This window comes from Pagrus major, chromosome 16 (assembly GCF_040436345.1).
Source record: "Pagrus major chromosome 16, Pma_NU_1.0".
Classification (NCBI taxonomy): domain Eukaryota; kingdom Metazoa; phylum Chordata; class Actinopteri; order Spariformes; family Sparidae; genus Pagrus; species Pagrus major.
In genome coordinates, this window is record NC_133230.1 from 1,092,852 (window position 1) to 1,114,396 (window position 21,545).

Here is a 21,545-nt window from a genome sequence, read left to right on the forward strand (position 1 = left end):
GTCTGTCGTGTGCCAATTCAGGCCTCCATTTTGTTTAGACATGTGCGGAGGAACACCTCGAGGTCTGATGTTGCAAATTTCAAATGGGGAAATTCTGACCTCCAAAAGATGAAAAGGAAGGAGGAAGAAACAGGACGTTGGTTCTTGTAGTTTTTCTGCAGAGACAGATTGCTGCAGTGCTCCTGCAGTCATAACTCAGTCAAATCTAAACACACAGACATGAAGCATGTTTTTAGATTCAGTGTGACAGGATATCATAATATCATAATATCATAATAGAAACCATAGAAATAAAACTGAACGGTTTTTAAGCTCCCGACATCTTTAAAACATAAAAAAATCTCCAAACTAGCTCAAAGCTGTGTTATAAATGTGGTTTGCAGTCGATTTAAAACACACCAGGTTGAAGGGAAAGACTAAGGGTTGGATCGACTCACAATGTCTGTCTGTTGTCTGCTCTTTCGGCTCCTCCAGGACTCTGTGTCAGATGTCATGGAGCTCCTGAAGAGGCAGGAGGACTTGGAGGCCATGATCCAGGCCCAGAGCGACCGCTTCATCGCACTGCAGAAGAAGAAAACACAGGTTGGTTTGTAGCTTTAACAAAGAAAGAAAATTAAGGACCATTTCCTCTTCAGCCTGAATGTTGTTTTCCTTCTCAGAGGGAGAAGAGACTGGGTCTCCGTGGATATGAGGACGTGGACCTCGAGGACAGAAAGCCTCCAGCCAGAGTTTCCTCCCTGAGGAGGAAACCGTCGGATGCAACGAGCCCGCGGATCTCCTCCTCCAGAGACCTCATCCACCGACTCAGCGGCAGGAGGACGGACAGGACGATCAGATCCACCACGCTGGACAAGAAACCCAGTCTCACAGCCTCTGTTGGTACCCCGCCGAGCCTGTCCCTCCACCTGGACTCAGACTCCAGGAGAAGCTTCGGTGGCAGCAGGAAGTCTCAGAGATGGGAGGTAGAAGAAGAAGCTATCAGTCCTCCTGATGGTCGCAGCTCCGGACCGACTGCGAAGCCCCGGAAGAGTCGAACCAGCCACTCAGACTGGACTCCTGGTACTCCGCTCAGATCAACTGACTCCAGCTCTTCAAGACGTCCTCAGTCACCTCCACCCTCCACCAAACTTTCCTCCTCTGCTCAAACCTCTTCTTCATCTGATGAGGCTCCTGAGGAAGACCATCATCCTGGATCTAAACCAGCTTCCTCCCCTCCAACCTCCACCTCTTCTTCATTTAAAGAGTCTCCTGAGGAAGACCGTCGTCCCACATCCGTCCAACCCTCCTCCCCCAAACCTCCCTCCTCCCCTGCAACCTCTTTCTCCGCTTCATCTAAAGAGACTCCTGCCAAAAATCTTCGTCCCAGATCCAAACCTCCTCTGGCTCCAAAGCCCAGAATCCCTCCTGCAGAGCGGGAGATCGGTCGCTGCTCTGAGCCCCTGATCCAACCGGAGGAGGCCACGGCACCACCTGACTCTCCTCCACTGACCAGGCAGCTTGTTGCTCCCACTGAAGCTCCACCTCCACCTCCACCAGTCGCAGAGAGAACAAAGAAAGAGCTCCCTAACCTGGAGTCCTCGACCAGAGAGCATCCTGATGTTGTTGATTCTCCACCTGCTGCCACTGAGGTTACACCGCCTGACTCCCCGACTGCTGCACCAATCACAGAGGAGGAACCTGGGTCAGCTGATCTCTCTCCTCCAACCAGAGAGCTGCCTCCATCTCCTCCACCTCGTCAGAAGACGATAGAAGATGTACCAGAAGAAGAAGCCGGCCTCCCCAGCTCCACACTGGAGGTAAAAACTCAAATCAAACCACCTGTCCTGACTTCATGATGACTGAAATCTGATTGGTTCTCTCACACCTGTGCTGTTGTTAGGTTACAGCCATGCAGCCAATCAGAATGGAGGGGACGCTGGAGATCAAACTGAAACAAGGAGGGAACAAGGTGAGAAACAAACCTGAGCAGACTGACACCAGCTGATGATCCTCTGATCCGACGGACGAAACAACAAAACATACGAAAGAAAAAACACAAAATAAAGAAGACAAATAGAATAAGTGACCAATTACAAGACTACACATAAATTATTATAACAGCAAATATATTTATTGTTTGTTTGTTATTTCATTTTATTGTGACGACTGGTTGCTGTTGGCTGACAGGTGTGTCTCGTCTCTCTGTGATTGGCTGATTCTCCTGCAGGGTCTGGACCACTGGGAGGAGGTGTTCGCTGTTCTGGCAGGAGAGACGCTCAGCTTGTTTAAAGACAGAGAAGCTGCTGCACAGGTACCGAACACCAGACCCAGACAGCACACACAGCACACACAGCACACACAGCACACACAGCACACACAGCCCGGTGTGAGAGCTCCGTGGCTTCGGTCGTAATCAACAGCGAACATTCAAAGCTTCAGTCGATGGACGACGTAACGCTGCAGCGTGACTTTCAGTTTAATAAAAGGCAATAATTGTTATTTGTTATTGAATAAAAAGGCATTAACCAAAAACCTTCAGTGTGAATTATGCATGTTTGTAACTAATCTAAACTATTTAGCAGAGCCAAAACAAAATTGTAAATCTGATACTCAACCGATGTCAGAATAGTCGAATATTTGGGTCCAGCTGACGGCTGAAGATGTTGTGTTACAACGGCACACACATTGTGTATTTCAGATCATTTTTCATTATTTTTCTCCATTTGTCCTGAAAAAAGATTTAAAGCTCAGCAGCACAAAGATTTGAACAGTCTGATCTCTTACTGATTTTATTGAATCTGTCACAGATTTGTCCTGAAGTGCTGCAGTAAACATCGATTGTTACTGTCTGACATGACAACATCCAAAATACCTCGATATTAAATACATTGTCGACACTGAAACAGAATCTAAACGAGCCTCAGAGCTTCAGAATCATCGTCCATCTCTACTTTAATTTATTAATGTGTTTGAAGAGATCAACAAAATGTAATTCAGTCATTTTATCTCAGAAATAATGAAACAACAGACAGACTGATCAGTGATGTCACTGATTCTGCTTCTTCCTGTGTTTCCACAGAAGACCTCTAGGTGGCCTCCTATCAACATGGCTGGAGCTGTTTGCAGGGAGAACGCTCACTACAGGAGGAAGGAGAACACCATCAGACTGACGTGAGTCCGTCACATCCTGATTATCATCAGTTTTATTTTCCCTTAAAGTTGGAAATAATATTTTTGATGGAAAATATCTGATTACAGTTTTAATGGCTGCATCGTTCCCTCAAAGATCTGAAATACAGACACATATTTGATATCTCAGGTGGAGTTTGAGTCAGCTGACGACTAGTTAAATGATTTAGATATTTCTTATTCTGTTCAAAGCATAAAAACAGAACAGCTGATAAACTGTAAGATTTACCAGAGCTGCAGGAAGTTTGTGGAAAAAAAGACATTCGGTTGAATTGAAACGGACAATTTTCTATATTTCAGGTTTTTATACAATTCTCAGTCTGTAGTGTTTACTCCGTAGAAATATAAATAATATGTAATATTCTTGGAAGGGTTTAACGTTGTTGACTGTGTGTTTCTTTTCTTCATGTCAGGCTGGAGGATGGCAGTCAGTATCTGTTCGCAGCGTCCAGCAGAGAAATGCAGCTCCTGTGGATGAAGAAGCTCCAGAAGTGCACCGAGTCATCCAGCAGCGACTCCGACGACTCAGGGTGAACACACACACACACACACACACACAGACACAGACACAGACACACACACACACACACACACACACACACACACACACACACACACACACACACACACACACAGACTTTCAGGAGTTGCAGATGTGTCAAACCCAGAAATGTGTGTGTATTGAACGTAGAGCTGCAGGACAGAAACCAGAGTGTGACGACATGAAGCGGCGCTCCTGATGAGTCTGAGCCGTCGCACACAGACAGTCAACAGTCACATTTTTATGATTTAAGAATGACAATAATTTGCTTTGTGCTCCGTCTGAACGTGCCTTCAAACAGCAGGAGAGAATGAGGACAGATTATCCAGAGATGTGCAGTTTCAGCAGTAATGTCGTCACTAAAGCCTCTTTTACACCGACTATTCAAGGCCGATATTCCAGCTGGCCGTCTGAGTGAAAGTTACAGAGGTGGAGTGGGGGGGACAGTTTCGTAGTAACGGATCCTGCAGTCATCAAATAAGAGAGAAATGTCCCACACTTCAACCCACATCCTGTCTGTCATCCTGTCTGTCATCCTGTCTGTCCTACTGACTCTTTGTCACAGCCTGAAAAAACACGATGTGATTTTGAACAAAAAACTTAAACTCACGTCTTTGTCTCCTTCTACTATTGTGTTGTTGTAGTTACTGTCTCTGGGGACTTGTATAGAAAATGAAATCACCAAACGTAATGAGGAAAAGTCCCCGTGTCTTCAGTGAGGACATCACTGATGGTGATGATGTGCAAACAAACTTGTCTTTGTCACTTTCCGGGCTGCGTGCTGGGTCAGGATCTCATCACAACACTTCATAACAGCATCTATATGATTATAAACAGACTGCTGGGACATGTTTAGGTTTACAGGTGGATACAGGTGAACAAACCGTCACGCCTCTGTTGACTCCACGCTGTATGAAATGACGCACTGGAGCGGCTTTATGCCGGCGCTGCTCGGTTCAGTGTGAACAAACGAAGGCGGCGTACATTCGAACCTTTGTTGCAGCACTATTGTGGACTCTCTGTCTGAAAAGGGCTTTTGTTGTCTTTCTCAAAAGACCCCAGCTAAAAGGTCATACTGATGAATGTCATCTGGCCTGCTAGCTAACAGAAAGAGGACTCACCTGTGACAGATGAGAGGATGGCTGAGTCTGACTCCAACATGGCAACAAAGTGTTCTGATTTAGATGCTGTTAGCTAACGACTCAACCCTGCATCCTGAAGCTGTTTCTATCCCCACACCTCACAACAAACATCCTCCTGCAGGAAGCAGGTGATGTATTTTATGACTGCATTAGTCGTGTTGCTCTGCCGAGTTCACATTTTGTCTCCATGCTACAAACCAAACCGGGTCTAATGGCAGCATGAATAGAGCCGTGGCTGCTTCCTGTTCCACCGAGTGTTTTTCCACCGTTGTTTGTCTGCTGAATGTAATTCACCTTGTCAAAGTATCTCATTAAAGAAAAAATCCTGCTGGCAGTGAGTTTCATTTCTTTGGCCTCTCACCCACCTGAGAGGTGCCCGGTGGCCCCACAGTGCACAGTGTGAACAGGTGCATGTGAAAGTCAAAGTCAAATTACCTGACGCTGTTTGAAAGAAACCGCTTCAGTCTGAAACTCTGTCAAAACACTTCTGACTAACACACATCCTGTTTGACTCCACACCAGAGACCAACCGGCACTTTTGTATCAGCGCGACTCATTTAATGTCAGGAAATCACGAGGAGAAGAAGAAGTCTACAGAACCGGAGCTGTTCAGTCCGCACAGGATCAGAATAATGACAACGAAAGTCAGCACATAATATGTATGTTGGAGTCGCAGCTCAGCGTTTGGAAGACAGTCGGCTCTTTGTCTTGTTTCTTTATTCTTTCATACATATTTACTAAAGGGTCATTCCACCTCAACTCACCCCTTGAAAAATGTTAAAGTTTAAGCTTCTGTTAAATTCATGTAATCTTACAGCTGTGCTCCAAATACTTCTTAAGTTCGGGGTTTTTTGGGCCTCTGTGATGTTCAGTACAGATTTCAACTCAATCCAGTGAAAAATCATCTGAGACCCTGAGGATCATTTACAACATGTGTTCATTTAAACAGTTGTTGCTGAATGTTTACAGTCATCAAGTTTATAACAGGAAGTCACTTTTTTTTTTTTTTTACCAGAATGAAGCTTCAGGGATGAAAAACACTTTTGAGTTATTTTGACTGAAGATTTTCCAAAGAAGGAAAGTGTGAGTGTTGATGTTCAACATGAAACATGTTCAGTATCGTCGTTCACGTCACATTCAGTGGATTTATTATTTGTTCTGTCTGATACCTGTTGAGTCTGTTTTTCATTTGGTTCTGGAGATTTGAGTGCAAATATGAATTTTTGAAAATGACAGAAAAATGACTTCCTGTTTATTAATTTGATGATGAACACATGTTGCCAAGGTTCCTCAGGGACTCCTGGATGCTCAGGACAAATGTTAACCCAATCTAGTGAAAAATAAGCGAAGAATATACTACATTTAACTCAGAGGGCCAAACTTCAAAAATTAATATCTTAAAAGTGTTTGGAGTTCAGCTGGAGGATTTTACAAGGTCCCATGACTTTTCATTTAGTTTGTGTCCAGCTGTTTTTTGTGTTAAGACACCAGGAGGTGGACTATCGCTGCACTAAACTGTGAAGTTAGCTGACATGTGGGTACACAGTTAGCTCTGTGGCAGACTGTGGAGTCTGTGGGTTGAGGGTTGAGGAATCATCTCGACCACAATGAATTCACTGTCATCGTCTCCTTGTTGTTCAGGAGAGCGTCTTCAGTCAACCTCAGTCTGGAGAAGTTAGCCGAGGCGCCGGACGATCCGACCAAACCAGCTGACAGGCGAGCTGAGAGCCTGGAGAGACAATCCTCCACGGAGGGCAAACCTCCTCCCAAACCCCCCCACACATACTACAACAAACACAGCTACCCCAAGGAGGACGCGGGCGGGAGCACAGGTTAGCATGTTGCTAACGAGCCGGTCATCAGTGAGTGTGAGTGAATCTGTGAGGGTGTTTGGTCTGATTGTTATTTACTCCACTGCAGAGACAGCGAGCGCTCACATCCAGCCTCCTTCAGTCCCTCCTCCTGCACCCCCCGACACCCAGGACCACCCCGCCGCCCCCCAGGGGACCGACGACAACGGCAACAAGTCGAGGATGAACGTCTTCAGGAAGTTTTTCTCCAAGAAGTAAAGTTTTACTGACTAAACATCAGCGCTCGGCTTCCTTCATCCTCTGAGGCCACGTTAACTTCTCCAGAGACGCACTGATGGACAGTAAAATCAGATTAATACAGATTTAATATCCAGACGTGATGCTGGAGGAGGTGAAGGGCCTCATCAAGTGCCAACTTCAAATCAGTGCTGTTATTGAACACAAAGTGCCTTCCAGAAAATTAAAGACTGAAATTTAATGATCATAAAAGTAGAAACAAAGAAAATGAACCACTTTAAAACCTTCGTTCTGCACATTTAGTTGTTTGTTTCAGAGAAATACGCGACAGTTTGTTGCTCCTGATCCTGTGGAGATTTATAAAAACCACATCCATCAAAACAAAATATAACTTTAACTTCTGGATGAGATGTTTGCAGCTGTCCAGGTTACAGAAATAATCATTTCCTTGATTGAAGAGCAGCTTCACATTTTGTTTTAGCCTCTTTAGAAATTAAACTAATGCTCCTGCAGCCAACATGATGAAGTGTTAGCAGGAAGTGGTCATAGTAAAGCTACTGTTTTAGATTTTTTAGGGTTTGAAGGACAAAATGTTTGTGTTTCCTCTGGATGGAGTCAGGATCAATGAACAGGATCAATGAACAGGATCAATGAACAGTGTGACGAAGTGAAACTACGTGAAATTAACTACTCAAAAAAGCTTTTAGTTAAAGCTGATTAATCGATTCGTCGATTGACAGAAAATTGGTTGCCGACTATTTTGAACAGGTTTCAAACACCTGCTGCTTCCAGCTTCTTAACATCGAGGATCTGCTGCTTTTCTTTTTGTTCTGATTTTTGTTGTGGCACACGGCTCATAATTTGAGGTTTTGAGACAGGAAGTGGTTTTCAGAGCGCTCAGTGACCTGTTGGGACAGACAAAAGAAATGATCCTGATCCCGGCTGATGAGTTCAGAGTCCTGCAGCATTAATCAGGAGTGTTTTTCCAGTAAATGTCCTCGTGCTTCTTGTAGAGAGCTGCAGTGTGACTGATGCATCGCCCCGCTTTGAAAAATGTATTTATTTATTCAGAATTTAGAGTGAATGAGTGAAGAACCGGAGAGCCTTCAGACGTCTCACTGGATGTGTTAGTTTGATCTCAGGTCCGTGTTCAGTCTCCTCATCACCTCGTGTGTGAAGTGACTTCATGTGAAGAGTTGGATCTCATCCACAGCGACCGGATCAGAACACGTGTGACATTTAGGAGCAGAAAAGGTTCCTCAGAGGACGACGCTCCTCAGCCACGTTTAGAAAGATGAACTTTGCTTAATGACTCGCTGTTTGTGGAGACGAAACTCCATTTATTTATTAATGAGCGACAAATCCAAACAACTTGAGACTCATCCTCTCCGCCATTCAATCAGATCAATAAGTCAATCATTAGAGATAATGAGTCAGATTAAGACTTCAGACTTCAAACACGTCTTCAGTTTGTGAAATTAAAGTCGATTGAAGTGTTTGAGTCAGAAACACGTGACGTCACATCAGGACAATATTATTTAAATTAAAGCTTTAGATATTTTCTATTAACTAATAATCTCATTCATTGATTTCATTGATTACTGTAACATTTCTGCGCTGTGTTTACAATGTTGTAGATGATATAAATCTGTAGAAGAAATAAACTCATTAATCTGATTGAGTCTCACTGAATGTTTTAATTAAATGTTTCCTCGTTATATCGTCGACTTCCTGATCCTGTCCCTCCTCTCAGAGCAGCTCTGTGCATGTTGTGCTCCCACACCATCAGTTTATGGATCTATTGATCCGGGATGTAACTGTGCAGAGGTCACAGGTCAACTGTCTGGGCTGCCAGGGTCACAGGGGAGCTTCAGGCTTCACTGACAGCTACAGTAAGTGTGTTTGTCTCATTACATCAGTTTCACCTGTTTTACTGAGACTTTTACATTCTGCCTCCAGGAAATAGACACAGCCGCAAACTCTGACTTTCATAGTCAACAAAAAATGGAAGTTTTTCAACCTTGAACCAAATTAAAACTCGGTGCAGCTGGTGACTGACGGAGCTGCACGTCCTCCCCTTAGTTTTACATTCAGGTCCTCATCTGACTCTTTGAAAGCTGATAGTTGAGTCTCATTCCCAGGACGTCAAACAGCCACATGTTGGGTTGGTAAAGCGTCCCGAGCAGCAACAAAGAGAGAAAATAAGAAACTCTCTGCAGATACGAGACACTAACACGCCTTTTCTCCCCATTCAGCCTCCCTCTCTGTCTGTTCACGTCTTTTACGTCTTTGTCTCGTCTCGCTGCGTCTTTATAATTCACCTCAAATGCATCAAACTAAAGTAACGAGGCTGTTTGAAGCTGTGAGGAGGAGAAAGTTCAGATGTTTGTGTTCAGGTGTAGAGAGGGAAAGTCTCAGAGACACTCAGGTACAGGACAGATACCTGAAACATGTACTGAAGTACAGTGAAAGTATTTGTACTTTGTTACATCCCACCTCTGCCCTCCAGCTGCACCTCCAGCTCCTGACGTCACATGACACGTGTTGCAGAGACGCTGATCTGCCAACGTTTTATTCTGCTGCTGGATCAGAAACAGAAAAGTCTTTAAATCTTCACTTGATGAGAAAGTTTCAGATGAAAAACTGAACATTTCCATGATCTTCAGATTATTCAGAGATTCACCTGTAATCAGATGTATTTTTATGTCACACTGAACATTTTACACTGCTCATACTCATCATACTTGCATACTTTTAGCAGTAACGGAGTATTTCTGCAGTGTGCTCAGAGTACCTGCCTCCCCGTTTAAACTCTCCGGGGTGTAGTTGGCCCTCTCGGCCGCACGGTGTCGCTGTCCCCGCAGTAATGAGCCTCCTCTCGGTGTGAGCCTGCGGCTCCAGCCGGCAGATTGTCCGGTTCAGAAGTTTATTTTCAGCGCTTGACATTGATTGAACCATTAACCCCGCGGCGCCGACACAGCTAATGATTTCCCTGCTTGTTTCTGACGGCAGGACAGCAGCGAGCGACTCACATGTTCTGAGCTTTATTTCATAACCTGAGGCCGGTTCTGCTCACCGGTCCATGTTCCCACCGCCGGACCTGTTTGTGAACCCAGCGTGGAGACGCACGGACCCAGAATCAGCCCACAGCCTCAGCAGTGCCGCAGAAAACCACATTTACAGGAGAAACTATGATCAAGATTTTAATGTGAAGATTCAAACAGAGAAGTTGAATAAAATGGGAGAGGAACATTATGTGTTTAATTCTCATGTAAAGCTTCAACATGATAAAAACAGTGTGAATATTTAGATTTAATAAAGTAAGAGGACTAAGCCAGATAATGGAGGTCGGCTCATAAATCCTGTTTGTTGAGCTGTTTTATTTTAAGTTTAAATCAGAGACTGTAAATGAGAGGACAGATGAAACCAGCTGTGTTTAATCTGTTTTAATGTCATTTAAGTTGAAACTAAAGCTGCAAATTCAGCTTCATTTCTTTATTTCTTCTGTTTTCAGCAGAGTGACTCACAGGCTCGCCATCAGCCTTTCTGTCGCCTTATTCTGTCTGTTGGACATATTTTGGTCCCTCCAGGCCTCCGTCTGATTCCCGTTTCTGCATTCAGCTCACGCCGACAGAGGAGAAGAAACCAGCAGGAGCCAGACTGACAGTGTGATCCGGCCCAGTGGAACCAGTCCAGCACCGGGTCTGATCCAGGGCCGCGCTCAGGTCACCTCGAACAGAAAACACGCTTCTGAAACCAGTGTTTGGTTTTAAAGAGGCTGTTTGTTCTGCTGCAGGATTCATTTATTTTATTCATTTCTATTAATTCATCGTGTCGCAGCTCTGCAGGAGGAGCGAGACAGACGTGTGTTTCTCCTTCAAACTAAAATGTTTGCAAATTAAATCTTCAAAATAAAACATCCGTTTATTGGTCGTTATTCTATCATTTTTTAGGGGATTTTTAAAAAGCTGACGATGAGATTTTGTTCAGTAATCACAGCCGGACTACACATCAGGGTTTAAAACACGGATCCTCGTGTTATTTATTTAACTGTGAATCTTTTTAGGGAACAAAATGAAGAATTAAACTTTATTCTTGAGGAGTAATATTAAAAAAACACGAACATTTAATATAATGTGAGTTTTTCTACTTTATGAACATTCTGAATGATTCGATCTTTATCTGTAAATAAAACCAAAAACAGCCACTACTTTTTTATTTTATTGTTTCTAATAATTCAATAACTTTGTGATTTTTAACAGCCTGATTCTTTAACTCGCCATTTGCATTTATTAGGCCACAGAATACAGAAATAATATGAAGTTATTATACAAGAAAATCATTAAAGATTATTCAGATTATTCGATGAAAGGCCAAAATAAGCAGCTTCAACACAGAAACAAAAGGAGGAAGATGATCAGGACGTAAAAATGAAGAGTTTCAGCGGTTATTCCGTTTTTACTTCGCTTCCTGAACGCCTCTTCAGACTCAGTGATCCGTTTCAGCCACTTTATCTGAATCACCCGTTTTATTTGAATTACTGTGACGTTGTGATTAAAACATTTCAGCAGCAGAAACGCGTCCTGCTGCGGAAACTTTTCCTCCGTCGATTTGAGAGAAAGTGAATTTATTTGGACTTCTTTGAAACCAGATGAAGAAGCAGCGGGTCGCAGGTGAGGCGTCAGATGGATCGATGACAGTGAAAGGCTTCACTGGATGTTGGTGTAGTTCCTGTGTCCGCCGCTGGGAGGCGCCCTCTCTCCTCTGCTGTTGATCCCTCTGATTTATTTGCTCACAACTTTCCCTCTGAGCCTAAAGCCAATAATAATAATACTGAGGCTGTTTACATGTGTTGAGAAATCACTCGGCGTCGATGTGTTCAAACATTCACAGACTCAAAGGAAATAAATACGTTCTGCAGATTAACACCCTCCGTCCTCCGTCCCTCGATCCTTCATCCCTTCTCTCCCCGTGTCTGACTGGAACACCAAGGTTTTATTCTCGCTCTACGTTTCCAGGTCAGTTCCCTCCTCTTGGCCTCCTGAGACAAGAAAAAGCAAAGGTCAAAGGTCACAGGAGGAAGCTTCTGGTTCCTGAACTCAAGACTGTGTTTGTGTTCAAACAACAACAACAACAACAAGACCCCTTAAAGACCTCCACGGCACCTTAAAGAGTCCCAGGATTTCATTTTAATCCCTGCAGCCCCAGAAGAACCCCAACAAATACTTTAAGTTCTCCCTTAAGAAGAAATAAAACCTTTGGAGCCCCAGGAATCCTCAAATAACCCAGCAGAGCCCCTAAACATGCCCTCAAACTTCCTCAATAATCTGTGGAACACTTTAAGAACCTCAGGCAGCCTCTAGAACCCTCGACGTTCCCTGGAATACCACAGAGCACCCGAGTCCCTCAGAATTCCCCTTGAGAACCAATACAATTCCTAAACACTTCATGAAAAACCTTCAGGACCGCTGGAAAATCTTTAAGAACCACAGAACCCCCTTCATGCAAACACTGACCAACATAAGAAACTCTTAAATGTCCTTTAAACCCATAAGAACCCACTGAAGAACCTCTGGAAGCCCAGAGGAATCCACAAAAATCTCCTGGAACTCGGATGTTTTAGGTTCCTACTGAAACATCTTGGTACTCCTTTACAAACCCGTTCATACGGACCTGAGGAACACCTAAAGGGCAGCTAAAACTTCTTTAATAACGTAACAGAGCAGCTTCTCTGACAGCCCTGGAACCTTGTTGAAAACCCCTCAAAGCCCAAAAGAACCCAGGTGCCGGACGATCCAGAAAACCCCTGGGACTCTTTAAGAAGTAAGGATCCAAGGGCTGCTGGAACCCCCTTAATGATCCACATGAACCCCCTTAATGACCTCTTTGAGAAGAAACCCCTGGATGGTACTTAAAAACCCAAAGAATGGGCTGCTTGAGCTCCTATAAGAACTGCAGGAACCTCTTCATAGACCTCATTAGAAGCTGGAGATCTCACTCAAGATCATCAAGTCCCTGAAACCCTTAATGAACTTAAAGAAACCCCTTACGAACCCTGTTTAGACCCTGTGGAACCTCCTTAAGAACCCACGGGCCCACTGCTAAAACCCCTAGAAAACCACAAGAACCTTCTCAACCCCATAGCTCTCATTCAAGTTCCCTCAGAACAACCTGGAAACCTGTGAAGCCGACTACAAGCCCCTTTAAGAGCCTGTGCCACCACAAGAACCTAAGAAAACCTTTAAGGTTTGCTGGAACCTGTTTGAGACCAACAGGAACCCACTGTTAACATTAGATCTGGCTGAAGAACCCATGAAACCTGTTGAGAACCTGTAGGACCCCTCACAAACTCCCTTAAGCTTGTGAGAACCTCCTTAAACTCACACTCACCTTAAAAACTCTCTGTAACCTCTTAAAGAACCCAAGGAAACTAAGGTTGTTGTACCAGATGTTCTTCTTCTCTCTTTTCTTTCTCAGTCTCTATCTGCCTCCTGATCAACCCTCTCCTGATTAGCTTCATTGATCACACACACACACACACACACACACACACACACACACACACACACACACACACACACACACACACACACACACACACACACACACATCTCTCTGTGTTTCTGTTTGAGTGAAGACAAACAGCAGATGTTCTGCATCAGTCAGAACTCGCAGCTTGTTTCACGTCCGGATCAAACATTCAGTGAACAGCAGAACTTTAAACACTTTGGTTCTGTGGAGGAATCAGATCTGAAACTCTGTTTTTAGTTTGATTAAACACAGCAGCTAAAATTATCTGCAGTTGGTGTAAAAGTGACGGGATGACTGACGAGTCAATGAAAACAGATGTTTGAATCAAATCAAGACGATAGAATTAATCTTCTGATGGCTCAGATGTTAATTATGATGGAGGTCAAAGGTCACCTTCATGTTCTTTCTCTCTTCAGCTCTGATTAAATTTAAAAACTCTTTCTGTTCCACCCAAACACAAATATACTCCACGTAATCCAATCAGAAAGTTTTTACAGTGATAATTACATTTGTTTTATTACCTTCAGTCAATAAATCCATTTTGTTCCACGTGCCAACTGTCAAAACTTTAGATCAAGCTTGTGGAGAGTGAAGTAGACATTTTCTGCATTATTGTATTAAATATAAATGTTTAGATCTGCTAACGAGACGGATTAAATGTGTCGTCTCCATGGACATCTGGAGGCTGTAAATGTGGTGGACGGCTCCGAAATTAAAGCAGCTGGTGAAAACATTTTTTAACACTTTCATAGGAAAGTTTGTTTCAAAACTTACTTGTGTATCAGCAGATGTTTGTCGCCACAAATATTCACAGTTCACACCAAAGTGTCATTTTAAGATTTATTCTTTTTATTTGTCTGTCTGTTGAAGTCCCGGTTGGTAGTTGACCAACAAAAGAGACTAGAAGAGCCAACCTCTCTGATCCTTTGCACTGCAAGTTCACGCAAATAATATGTTTTAAAATTCACAAGAAAATGAATGGAGTCTGGTGTGGTTTGATGTGAATACACAGTTGTCAATCTCTATGTTTGTCTTTGCCTCACACTACAAATTTGACCATGTAAACATGTTCTAAAATTGAGAAGAAAAGTGAATAGAGTCTGGTTTGGTTTCAGATGTGACTCGACCACCAAAGAGGCAAGAACAGTTAACCCCCTCTGATCCCTGGCACTGCAAGTTTAAGTGTATAATATGTTTTAAAATTCACAAGAAAATGAATGGAGTCTGGTTTGGGCTGATTGAGCTCACAGTTGTTTGACCAACAAAAGAAGCAAAAGTCAACCTCCTCGAGCCGGTCTCATGCTTAACACGACAAACTGATGAAGGTTGAATTTGATTTAAAATTCAAAAGAAAATGAATGGAGTCTGGTGCAGAAGTTGCAGTTCTGACTCGACTAACAAAAGAGAGAAGAAAGTGAACCTCAGCAAAACCAAGTATTTGATAGGAGTGACAGTGCTCAGAATTTAGGTTAAAATGAATGGAGTCTGGTTTGGACTGAGCTGAACTCTCAAAACTGCAAATTCAAGTGAAACCAAACCAGACTCCATTCATTTCTCTTCCAAATTTTAACACACTGAGATTGACAACTGGGTATTCAAATCAAACCGCACCAGACTCCATTCACTTTCTTTTGAATTTGAAACACATTAAACCTTCAGCTCTTTGCCGTGTTAAGCACGAGACAGGCCCGAGAAGGAGGTTGACTTTTCCCTCTTTTGTTGGTCAAATAACAACTGGGAGTTCAAATCAGCCCAAACCAGACTCCACTCATTTTCTTGTGAATTTTAAAACATATTTATACACTTAAGCTTGCAGCGCCAAGGATCAGAGGGGGGTTAGCTGTTCTTTCCTCTTTTGTTGGTCGAGTCACAACTGCAACTTCAAATCCAACCAAACCAGACTAATTTTTCTTCTGAATTTAGGACACATTTACACGTTCAAATTTGTAGTGAGACATAGAGATTGACAACTGGGTATTCACATCAAACCGCACCAGACTCCATTCATTTTCTTTTGAATTTTAAAACACATTAAACCTTCAACAATTTGCCATGTTAAAGTATTTAATAGTGGTGACAGGGTTTGAGTCTGGTTTGGTTTTATTTGACATGCCAGCTGTTGGTCTGTTTTTAAAATTCACAAGAAACAGAATGGAGTCTGGTTTGTCTGGTAGTTGGCCAACAAAAGAGGCGAGAGTCAACCTCGCTCTCGACCCTGCACATTACTGAGTGTTTGATGTGTTTTAAAGTTCAAAAGAAATCAAATGGAGTCTGGTGTGGTTTGATTTTAATGCCCACCTCGTCAATCTCCGTCTCTCATGCTTCACACCTCAAATTTGATCATTTAAATGTGTTCTAAAATTCTGGAAAAAAATGAATAGAGTCTGGTTGGTCTGATATGCTGGTAGCTGGGACTCTCTTTTAGGTCACAATGCAACTCTGACCTTTTAAATCGGCCTAAAATTCTGAAGAAAATGAATGGAGTCTGGTCTGGTTTGATCTGATTTGAAGTCCCAGTGTTTTTTAAACATTTACTCCTTTAAATCCAAGTTTCCTCCTCAGACAACAGTCAGAGGAACTTCTGCTCGCTCCTCGCTGCTGGAACCACCTGCTGTTTTTGATTTAAAGGTTCAATCCGAAGAATTATTTCCTTAAAACATGAATCCAGACGTGAAACTGGCGCTTGAGGTTTTTCTCTTTCTGAGGTTATATGGATGTTTTTTCTCCTCCTCCTCCTCCTCCTCCTCCTCCTCCTTCTCCTCCTCCACCACCACAACACGCACAGCAGCCACACGCACACGCAGCAGAGAACATATAAGCGGAGCTGCTGATCTCTCCAAACTGCGCTCACATCTCCAGCTTCTGTGAGCAAACTAACAGCAGCAACAACAAACAAGCAGTATGTTTAGTTGTTTAGTTCAGTGATGTCACAGAGGAGCTCACAAACAAACATCAAGATAAACCATCCCATCAAAATAAAAGCACGACGCATGAAACGAATGTTATCCAGAATAAATTCATTTTTACGCACCAATTATTATTATTATTATTATTATTATTATTATTATTATTATTATTATTATTATTATTATTATTATTATTATTATTATCATCATCCGAGGAGCTTTCAGCTAACTCATCTACATGTGACCGAAAGCTCAGGAAAGCCGCATAAAGAGACCTGGTTATTTCTTTTTTGTCCGTTTTTATTTTTTCTTGCTGATTGTTTTTAGTAGTCATCTAAATAAATATAAAAGTATAATAATTTACTTTTTTTAAAAATAAATAAAAAAATTCTACCTTCCAAACATTTTTTGTTGTTGCATTTTCTACCCCAATTTTTACGCAACAGACGTCAGCGTGGAGCTCAGATCTGCTGTCAGATACTCCAGATGAATGTGCCATTAATGTGGAAACTGCACAATTATATAAATGTGTTGAAATATTTCCTTATGGGGACTTTTACAACACAAACCAACACAAATAAAATGACAAAAGCATTCAAACAAGCACAAAATGGAGTTGAGGCAAAGTGAGTTCATGAAATGATCAACGAGCATCAAAAAACCTCCCGAACCAGACAAATCGCTTCTTGTTGCGCCTGTTTTTTTTAAACTTATTTCTACATTTATTAGTTTTAGTATTTCCTCAATCAGCCGAATGTGACAGACTCGCTTCTCTTCTTCTGCCTGTTCAGAGAAAATCATCTCTGATTGTGGAGCTCAAACGGCTCCGAGACGCGTCAGTGTTTCCGTGCGTAAAAACGGCTGCCAGTGTCCGAGCTGCGGCTGCTCCTCCGGGGGAAAGTTCCCAACAGAAAAGAAAAGTCGCTTCATTTGGAGCCAAAAATATATTTCGTTTTCTAAACTGGAGGACATTTTCAAAAAGGTGGAGCTGGCTATTGAAGGATTTGTGTCACATTTACGCACCAAAACTCCACTTTGCGGTTTCCTGTAATTGTTGGTTTCTGAGTGACTTCACAGAACTGAAGTTTGAGGGAAAAACTCCAAAACTATTGAATTAACTCTGCTGGAGTTTTTTTTAAATGTGTCTCAGGATCAGACAGTTCAGCTCGGGACATGTTGCTTCACACATCAGCGACATTTTGTTGTTAAATGTTCAGAAATATTTTGCCCTCAGACCGCCTTAAAAAGTGTTAAACGAGCTGTCGAGGAGCCGCAGTGACAGATTCGGCTTCACGTGTCTCAGATTAAACAGTTTGAGGTGGAAGGACTGACTTCAAATCCAGAGTTCAAATGTTCCTTTTTTTTTCCTACTGAAAATCTGCTGCAGACAACAAGTGTGGAGGTCTGATGTGGCCACAGACATACAGGACTGGAGTTATCAGTAATATTAATAAATGATGCTGGTGGTAGAGGGCTCATATTAATAGTTGTGTAGGAGCAGCAGTGTCAGCTGTAAATGGAGACGATCTTTGGTTCGAAATACGTCCCCTTGTATCATTTGGAGACTATAAATAACATCCTATATTTTCTTTATTATTAAAAATTGAAATGCGTGTGATTTCATAGTTGAGTCTCATCATGTGTTTATTATTTGTGGTCACGTGTTTACAGCCCTCGTGGTCACGTGGTAAACATAACACTGTCAGCAGCAGTGTTATCAATTAATACTAATAATAGCATCACATAAATAAATGTGTAGTAATACAGGCTGTAGTGTGAGAGAGTTGTAGTACTTGTACTGTAGTAGTACTGAGAGTATTTGTGAGAGAAGATTTTTAGAAATACTGAGTTCTTTAATTCAGTTTGACTCCAATAAAACAAACCTTCATTTTGTTTATTTATCTGAATTACTCCAGTTTTATTCACTCGGTTGAATATAAAATGTTTTTGTGTGAAATATTCTAAAGAGAATTTAGTTTCCAGTGTTGAATAAAAAGATTTAAATATATTTTTTGTCGAAATTAAACAGGAATCAGCCTCCAAAATAATAACAAATGATTTATAATTGAGTATAAACTCACACATCACATGAGTGTTCCCGCAGTAACAGCAGCAGTGGCAGTATTGGATTTAATAACTATACTAAAGGCGTCAAGATGTTTTGTTTTTTTCCAAAAGAGAATTAAATCCTGCTGTAAAAATGTTGGAATGATCCTTTAAAGCTGATAAATAACGTGATGTTTTCCTGAATATAACTGAGGATACAAACAGGATGAAAACACGTTTTGGAGTTAAATGTGAAACATTTTACGCGCGCCTCCCGCGGCGGCCCGCAGCTCTCCTCGCTCAGTCTTTTATTCATTCACTGAGTTTCTGCTTCACTTCAGTTTGTTGTCAGATTTTCCTCCAACATGAAGCCGCCGGGAGGAAACTGACGACAAACCTTCCTGGAAGCAGCACGCTGACATGACACCGTGTTTACGCCTCCCGGCGCACATTTTACGCGCGTTTTACGCACAGAAAATCGGCTTAGGAGAAAGAGCCCCTTAGCCTTTCTGCTGCGAGCTGACACACAGATCACCTCCGCGTGTCCTGACCGTGTCCGCCTGCCCTCCGGATCCCCTCACTGTTTATTTTCCCTCTGAGTCTGGATGTAAACAGTTTTGAAGACGCCGAAGGGGAAAATATTTGAGTGTAAATATGAGGAGCGGCGGGGATTTGGGTGTACGCACGCACGGTGTGTGTTTTCCAGCGACGGTTTTAGTTTAGGTGGGGGAGAGAATGAGCGAGGGGAGGGGTGAGGGTGAGGCAGGCGAGTGTTGATAGGGGTGAGTGTGTTTCCTGCGCTGCAAAAAGTGTCCGTGTCGGAGAGACGTTTGGGCGTGTGAGACGCTCCTAAAGTCTGATTATTGTTCAGAAAAAACACAGAATCATGTCTGAAAAATCCACATTATCAAATAAAGTTCAATTTATTTTTCAAATCAAGTGTTTGTGGTTGAAAATGAGACTAAAACGTGAGTCGGAGTCGCTGCTTTCAACATAAAAATGCAAATAAAATCGACAAAACTCCAAAAACAAACGATTCTCCTCGGGAGCAGTGAAGCTGCTGCTCCTCTGTCACATTTTCAGGTTTATTTTGATGAAATTCTGATTTTCCAGGCTGAATAAGACGTGAAGAGACTCGACAGGTTGAGTATTTCTTGCAGCGTGCACGGCATTGGTGGATGTGTGTGTTTCCCTGTGCGTCATGATTGGCTGAAAGCGCAGAGGACGCCTTAATATTTAATACTAATGTTCCCCTGGTTGGCTGAGGACTGGAAAGGTCCAACCAATGTTTTTTACTTGCTTTAGTGGCTGTGGCTCCCTAATTAATTGCAGCTATCTGTCTCCTATCGATGTGTGTGTACGTGTGTGTTGTGTGTGTGTGTTTCCTTTTTCTCCCCAAACCGAACATGAAATAGTTTGTTGGGCTATACTTTCTTTCTTCCTATCGTTCCCCCCTTCCTTCCTTCCCGTCCTGGTTCGCAGGCTCAGTCCGGACAGATTGAAACCCAGCTGTGTTCGTCGCTTTTGCTCGTTGCCATTTTCCCCCCTCATTGCCCGGTGATGTTGGATATGGGAGAGCGCAAAGAGGTGAAAATGATTCCTAAATCGTCGTTCAGTATAAACAGTTTGGTGCCTGAGGCCGTGCAAAACGACAACAACAACCACCAGAACCAGCATCACCACCAGAACCAGCACCACCAGCAGAACCACCACCGGCCCGGAGGAGCGGACGAAGCCGAGCAGAAAACTCCTCTCTCGGCCGCGCAGCAGGACGGAAAAGCGGACCCTAAAAGTGACTCGTCGAGCCAGGAGAGCTGCCCGGACGAGAAGGAGAAGCAGGAGGAGAAGAAGGACGGCAAAGACGGGGACGGCGGCTCCGGGAAGGACGGAGAGAAGAAGAGCGGCAAGTACGAAAAACCTCCTTTTAGCTACAACGCGCTGATCATGATGGCCATCCGGCAGAGCCCGGAGAAGCGGCTCACCCTCAACGGCATCTACGAGTTCATCATGAAGAACTTCCCGTACTACCGGGAGAACAAGCAGGGCTGGCAGAACTCCATCCGGCACAACCTCAGCCTCAATAAGTGCTTCGTGAAGGTGCCGCGGCACTACGACGACCCGGGCAAGGGGAACTACTGGATGCTGGACCCGAGCAGCGACGACGTCTTCATCGGCGGCACCACTGGGAAGCTCCGGCGGCGCTCCACCACCTCCCGGGCAAAGCTGGCCTTCAAGCGGGGCGCGCGGCTGACCTCCGGGCTGACCTTCATGGACCGGGCCGGCTCCCTCTATTGGCCCATGTCCCCCTTCCTGTCCCTGCACCACCCGCGGGCCAGCAGCGCCCTGGGCTACAACGGGACCTCCTCGGGCTACCCGGCTCACCCCATGTCCTACAGCACCATGCTCACCCAGAACATGGGCAACAACCACTCGTCGTTCCCGTCCTCCAACGGGCTCAGCATGGACCGGCTGGTCGGCTCGGATCTCCCCTACGCGACGCACCACCTGACGGCGGCGGCCCTGGCGGCCTCGGCGGTGCCCTGCGGCCTCTCCGTGCCTTGTTCCGGGGCCACTTACTCCCTGAACCCGTGCTCGGTCAACCTGCTGGCCGGGCAGACCAGTTACTTTTTCCCCCACGTCCCGCACCCGTCCATGACCACGCAGACCGGAGGCGGCGGCTCCTTGCAGGCCGCCCGGGCTTCGGCCTCCAATTCCCCGCAGGCTCCGTCCTCCTCCTCGCTGCCCTGTGACTCTCTGAGGCCGGCCCTGTCCGGCTCTCTGCCGGCCTTCTCCTCGGGACTTTCCGGGGGTTTGTCTGACTATTTTACGCATCAGAACCAGGGCTCGACCTCCAACCCGCTTATACATTAACATCCCCAAACCCTCAGCCCTGCCTCACCCCTCCGTCCACCTCCCCCCTGAAGGAGTGAGAATCTTAAAATGACTGGAACTGTAAGTGAACATTTTACACTGAACATTTACATTGTACAAAAAAATACAAAATTATTATAAACTACCTACTATAGAAAAAAAGAGGAGAGACTCAAACTGCAAAACAAAAAAGAGCAGCAGAGAAACAGAAAGCAGCCCTGAAGTTTCCAGGTATTTTTTAATATTATTATTATTATCTTCTTCTTCTTCTTCTTCTTCTTCTTCTTCTACT

At 43.8% G+C, this 21,545-nt stretch overlaps 2 protein-coding genes across 2 annotated transcripts in view; both read left to right on the forward strand.

Moving 5' to 3' along the window:
• sptbn5 (spectrin, beta, non-erythrocytic 5) overlaps window positions 1–8,576 on the forward strand; it is a 44,112-nt gene extending 35,536 nt beyond the window's left edge. Inside the window, exons 72-79 of the mRNA XM_073483049.1 lie at window positions 475–582; window positions 660–1,796; window positions 1,880–1,948; window positions 2,207–2,290; window positions 3,059–3,150; window positions 3,582–3,698; window positions 6,493–6,683; window positions 6,772–8,576. Of these exons, the coding sequence (XP_073339150.1) occupies window positions 475–582; window positions 660–1,796; window positions 1,880–1,948; window positions 2,207–2,290; window positions 3,059–3,150; window positions 3,582–3,698; window positions 6,493–6,683; window positions 6,772–6,920 (1,947 nt within the window). The 3' untranslated portion in view covers window positions 6,921–8,576. The remainder of the gene's footprint in view (window positions 1–474; window positions 583–659; window positions 1,797–1,879; window positions 1,949–2,206; window positions 2,291–3,058; window positions 3,151–3,581; window positions 3,699–6,492; window positions 6,684–6,771) is intronic.
• An 11,091-nt stretch (window positions 8,577–19,667) lies between these two features.
• Window positions 19,668–21,253, forward strand: foxg1a (forkhead box G1a). The gene has a single exon (XM_073484431.1). It carries the CDS (start codon window positions 19,943–19,945, stop codon window positions 21,251–21,253), a length of 1,311 nt encoding a protein of 436 aa, XP_073340532.1. The 5' UTR covers window positions 19,668–19,942.
• The last annotated feature ends 292 nt before the right edge of the window (window positions 21,254–21,545 follow it).

Excerpts from the sequence above, each read along its gene's own strand:
- foxg1a (XM_073484431.1), top strand. The coding sequence starts at position 19,943 with ATGTTGGATATGGGAGAGCGCAAAGAGGTGAAAATGATTCCTAAATCG.